The sequence below is a fragment of the Diadema setosum genome, chromosome 15 (assembly GCF_964275005.1).
Source record: "Diadema setosum chromosome 15, eeDiaSeto1, whole genome shotgun sequence".
NCBI lineage: Eukaryota > Metazoa > Echinodermata > Echinoidea > Diadematoida > Diadematidae > Diadema > Diadema setosum.
This window is the reverse complement of record NC_092699.1, coordinates 25,520,923-25,526,887: the sequence shown is the minus strand read 5'-3', so window position 1 is coordinate 25,526,887 and position 5,965 is coordinate 25,520,923. Positions and strand designations below refer to the sequence as shown.

Genomic DNA, 5,965 nt, shown 5'->3' with positions numbered 1-5,965 from the left:
TATCCCTTACTCACATTTTTAAACTATTTTAAAGCACTAATGCTTGGTTTTTGTTTCATCTGCTCATGGTAAATTATGCCTTTAACCCTTTTCCCCACAGCAGATTTCCGAGACCACATAGAGCACGATCACCATGGCAACGGAGAAGGGAAGAAGAAGAAGAAGAAGATGCCGGTGAAGAAGAAGAAAGGGGAGGAGAGACAGAGGAAGATGGGGAAGGCTGCCGGGGAGGAGTGGGATGCGGGGGATCTAGGGATGACGCAGCAGGAAGCGGAGCGCTGGATCCAGGAGAAGATCAAGCAAGAGTACTGCAATCCACCAGACAAGAGGATATCTGGGGAGGAAGGTAACGGAATATCCCACAACATGACGGGCTGCAGCTTAGTTTCAGAAAATCACAGAAGGTGTATGTAGAACCCAGTAGGCTCCAGTGGGAATAATAGGGAGCTTTAGATTTTAGACGCGCGGACGTTCGAAGGAAAAAAAAACATGTTCTGAGCGTGCGCAGTAGCGCGCGTAAAGTCAATCTATTTTTAGCTTGCGTCGCCTGAGTTTTTCACTACGCGTACTGGGCTATTTTCACGTCCGCACAGTTTGCGACGTAGAGAGCTTCTTCATGCACTGATCATATGGGGGTGCGATTTTATTTTTTATACGTTGCGTCCCAGCGTAATCTAAAGCTACTTTTCCACACGACGCAGGGAGAGGAGAACGTCCAGCGCAAGCGTCGGCTCAAACGTCCGCGCGTCAAAATCTAAAGCTCCCTAATAGTCGATTTGCCATAGCAAAGCAGACAGAGGAAACACCACAGATATGAAATCACCAAATTAGGCAGGTATCACTCCATGAAATGTGCCAGAAATCTAGTAGAAGCCTGACTGACAATGGATTTAGTAGAAAAATCTTGAAAAATGCAGAAATGTAAATGAAGGAAGTTCAAGGAGCTCTAAACACAGGCTGCCAGAAAAGTGCTTGGCAAGGTATTGAAGGTTAGTGTAAAGAGAACCCCACTGCTATTTTTTTTTTCTTTTTACTCCACTTGGAAACTCAAGGAGAAAGGCCTCCCCTGTCAGTGCCAAACTAGATTGGGTCCATGAACACATTACAGTGGGCAACTGATTTTTCAGGGGTGATCAGCATTGAATGTGAGCATGCACACAATACAGAATGCTCATGCTAGTTTTGGTGGATTTTAACCCGTTGAGGAAGAGCAGATTTTGCTATAAGGCTTACTTCCCATGGACACCTACTGATGTGTGATGATACCCAAATCTATATTATTACTACCCTCTTCCATTCCACTATGATAATCATACATCATAATATATCGTCGTTGGGGCGACAAGACCTCGTATCTACAAAATGTCAAATGTTCAGGAGAGCCAAAAAACATGGCGGCCAAAGCAATGTGGTGAATGGGATAGCCTTTCCTTTGACATGCCGTGGTGGCTTCATTTTTAGGGTAAGACAGTTGGGATTTGGACAGAACATCACTTAACCCATTATTTGACCATTAATTCAAAAATGTAATTTTCACCAAAATTGCAGATACAAGGTCTTGTCACCCCAACGACGATATGTGTATCTATCTCCCCACCTCCAGCCAGTCATTGACCTCAATCCATTGTCTCCCCATCTCCAGTCAAGTCACTGACCTCTATCATCCCTCGTGTATACCACTAGAACGTTAGAATGATCCCATTGTTCCCCTGCAGTATCAGACAACATCCAGCTCCCACTTCCAATCTTTAAATAGGCCCTAGTACAGTCAAACCACTATTTATCATGAGGTTGAGACAACATCCTGCCTCAACCTATCCATGAACGCCCCCCCCCAAAAAAAAAAAAAAAAAATGAATCCTTTCTTTGTTTCTGTAACAAATGAAGTTTTACCCAATTGAAAACATTTCTTCAGTATCAAAACTCCACCCCATTCCCCCTTCAATGCATTTGGACCTGTTCAATGTATCTTTTGATAGTAAGAATCAGAAAACTTGTGATTAGACTTTTTTCCTGCTAATTGCTTGGAGATCAGGAAGTCTCTAAAATTGCATCAGGGGGGTGCATAAAGCTGTTCTTAAAGTTACAAATGACTTAAGAACAACCAGTGATCAGTTCTTGTGCTGAATTATTGACATTCTGATAAGTATATCACATCAGAACTGATCACCAGTCATTCTTAAAGTCCTTTGTGACTTTAAGAACAGCTTTATGAAACACCCCCAGGTCTGCAAAAGGCCCCCCCCCCCCTGAATCAGATCATGGTCTCTCACAAGAATTAAGCAGAAAAAATGTGTCACTATGGAGATTGTAGTACTCCGCAATGATTGTCAGAAGTAAAGGACAAAAGAGCAAAGGAAAACAGGACACAAATCTGATGTAACATATCTTGAGCACAAAATATGAAGATCATTCTGTTTCATATATTTTGTTGTTGATGTTGCTTTGTTAGATGACAGCCAATAACAAGTGTTTTCACAGGTTTTAAACAAGCATTATGAGGCTTTTGATGCGTACCCTACTTGAGTGTATAGCTGTTTATTAAATGAATAGTGTTGGTCAGTCAAGTTTATTTTGATGATTTGCCATGTCAAAACAGCGATATTGTGATTTTGACCATAGCTAAAAGAAAAGAAAATCTTACCACAAGATGTTAAAAAAGCAAAGGAGATGAGAAGTGAAAAGGTATGTGCTAATATGTTGGAACCATTCATGATATTATGTAACGTTCCATCTGTTTCTCTTGCAGGAAAATTTAGACCAGGCTACGAATTGAAAGCAGTGTATGTCGTGGCTCGACACGGGGATCGCACACCCATGACCGAATTTGTAAACATTCCAAACAGCACGTGGCACCCCCAGTGGAACTGCGATCTCCGCGAGATGAGCAACACGATGTGGAAGTCGACGATGCTGCGGGACTTCATCCAGGTGATGGAGGAAGAGCTGGAGTCGCGGCGAGGCGACATGGCGGGCGTGTCACCGAACTTTAGAACGCTCCCCATTGGGCGGAGTGGGAGGTGCTCAAAGTCTCAGCTGACCCCCGTGGGATGGCTGCAACACATGAGGCTGGGGAAGTTCTTGCGGGGCGCGTACGGACGAACATTGGTATCCCAGGTGGAGCTTCTCACCAACGTCAGCACCTTTCGCAGTACGGTCAACTCCCGCACCCAGCAGAGCGCCCTCGCCTTCATGTTTGGCTTCCTCAAGACGATAGGGCTCCGCGACACGGCGAGGATCAAGTCCGTGCCCAATGTCAATTTCTGCCCCCTGGACATGTGCGCCTGTCCCGCCCTGGAGCGTCTGGTGAAAGCGAAAGAGGCGCAGCACTCCAAGATCATGCGGGGAAACGCAGGCTTCATGCGGGCCATGCATAGCATTGCAGAGACGCTCTACGGGTCATCGAAGACCGCTCTTCTGCCGGGCATAAATGCCGTTGCAGAGATTCTTGCCACGCTCGTGTGCCACGAAAAGCCGTATCCATGCGGTTCGGGTGGCTGTGTCACCTCCATCCAGCACGCTGCCTATGCTAAGCACATTGACGAGGTGCTTGTCGCTCAATCACAAGTGGTGGATGGCATGTACGAGAAACTTGGACGGATGTTTAGTGAACCGTTCCTCACGGAAATGACCAAGGCCATGTACAGGGTCAGCCGCGGTCAGAGCAAGCCGCTTTTCGTCTTCAACTCGGGCCACGACATCACGATACGCCCCCTCATGGATGCCCTGGGACTCGCTGGCCCCGGCTGGCCCAGCTACGCCGGCCGCGTCGTCTTCGAGATGTGGGAGCAGCCGTCCTTCAAGGAGCACGTGGTCAGGGTCCTGGCCTACGGCCACGACCAGACGGAGCGGGTGCGGTTCTGCCGGGACAAGCTGGACGAGGATGGCCTCTGTCCGCTGGATGCCCTGCTGAAGTTTGTTGAGACAGAGAACATGGAGCACTTCTATGCCTCCTCCTTCCAGGAGGCGTGCAGGCAACATCCGTCCACCAAGTAGCCTGTTGTCATGGTTTCCGTCTGCATCCCGGAGCAAGCCATCAGAGATGAGACAGCCAGATCGCAGAAATGCGCGTTCCTACATTCCTACCGGAGTTTGTTAAAACTAATGCACAAATCAGTGTATGGCACATCACAATAAACATCTCAGATTTGGTCTGTGCTACACAAACGTGTTAATCATTTGATACCTTGTCAAGAAAGAGAGAGTGGAGTGAAGTCAAACATTTGAAATCTCTTAAGATGTGCAATGTCAGTGTTTCACATCAGACATTCATGTTGTGTGTGATTGTTATCTATTTCTGGCGACTCTGCTCTTACAAACAACCAAGCTGTATGTGCAGGTAACTTGGAAATAAGTATATATAGCTTTGTTTGTGTGTGTGTGTGTGTGTGTGTGTGTGTGCTCATTTCTGTGTAAATGTCAATTATAGGACTGTACACCCCACACGCACACACACACACATACGCATGCATGCATCAACTAGTGAAAGCTTGTTTGTGAGGACAGTTTTGTCTGCTTGTTAGAGAGACTAAGTTATGTGCATCTAAACAGGGTCAGCACTTTGCTGGAGTATTTTTATTTATTTTATTTTATTTTTATTTTTATTTTTATTATTATTATTATTATTGTTATTATTATTATTATTATTATTATTATTATTATTATTATTATTATTATTTTATTTTATTTTTTATTTTTTTATTTTTTTTTGGGGGGGGGTGTCCAGTAGGTTAGTGAAGAGGTTGTAGCCCACTGCAGGGCTACCAAGTCTGTGATTTACTGGGAGGCTCCCTTAAATCTTGGATATCTCTTCATACCTAGACAAGAGAACGAGCAAACAAATATGGCCCTTGCATTAACATTCACGACTTCCAGTCTTCAATGTAATTCTTGCCAAAAAGCATGCCTAAATATCGTGGAAATGACTTTGTACAAGTGGTGTCTTGACGTCCAGCTGTAAGCTTTTTACAAGAAAATACAGGCTTGTTATTGTATGATGCTTTTTATTAAAAGCTTTCAAATCTCTTTCAAACTCCAGCAAGTGACAGCCGTGTTGTCTGTCTCGATAAACAACCCTGTGTAGTGTTGGAACAAAATGCTGTTTATCTTGTCACGAATTGGCTGATGTACGAATCTCAAGGCTGACAGAGTACTATTCACTCGGTAGTTGATGTCTTGAACACATTAAGCATCCGCACAAATGAGCCGCTTTGTGCTTTTTGCTCGTGTAAATATTGAATCGAAATCACAGGGTAAACTCATCTGTAGTGTGGAAAGGAGTTATTCGCCACATTTCATTCTCCTTCCAAAAATGTCGAGGTGCTCGAGGGCAATGGTTTCAGATGTACTGTAAATACAAACATGCTTCCTGCCAATTGTAAGATAGTCATAGAGCATCGCACCTGCACAAGCAGCTTTGTTTTCTTACTGTAAGTTAGTTTTCATGTGCTTTAATGAAATTCCAGTCCCATTCATGTGTGTGATTGGATGTTTTTGCCAGTTCTCAACAGTACCTAAAACTACTGTAAAGTGGAAAATTTCATGCATTTTGCACAAGAAATTAGCGCAAAAATAAAAGCATGCATTTTTTTTTTTTTGGTACTGCTTTTTATATGTAACACTATTTTATGATTTGATTTGGTGGAATATAAAATATGCAAAATTCATCTCACCTGGCTTGTCATGAAAAATTACCTGTGCAAAAATTTCTGCTTTTACAGTATTGAGAATTGTTTGAATTTACCCACATTCGTGGAGATGTATTCCTTATGTCTCTACAAATATTTATGGCATAATCTGAAATTCCAACAGGGTTTTCCTGCGAGCAATAATCTTATATGAACAGCTCATATTCTGCTTTGCAAGCTCGTATGTTTCCTGGCTTGTCCACAAAATCCCTTATCTGAAACAAAAGGCCAAAACCCTGCACTTCAGTTAATCTGCGATTTGTGGTGTTTTTGATTTT

General features: G+C 43.7%; 1 protein-coding gene across 1 annotated transcript; it reads left to right on the top strand.

The window, feature by feature from the left end:
• Positions 1–255: 255 nt before the first annotated feature.
• On the top strand, positions 256–3,996 carry LOC140239161 (2-phosphoxylose phosphatase 1-like). Its single transcript, XM_072319045.1, has 2 exons — positions 256–346; positions 2,750–3,996. Exons 1-2 carry the CDS (start codon positions 256–258, stop codon positions 3,994–3,996), a joined length of 1,338 nt encoding a protein of 445 aa, XP_072175146.1.
• The last annotated feature ends 1,969 nt before the right edge of the window (positions 3,997–5,965 follow it).

Bases quoted from the DNA above. Each gene is read 5' to 3' on its own strand.
- LOC140239161 (XM_072319045.1), top strand. From the start codon at position 256: ATGACGCAGCAGGAAGCGGAGCGCTGGATCCAGGAGAAGATCAAGCAA. The intron at 347-2,749 runs GTAACGGAATAT...TTTCTCTTGCAG, and splicing joins GAGGATATCTGGGGAGGAAG to GAAAATTTAGACCAGGCTAC.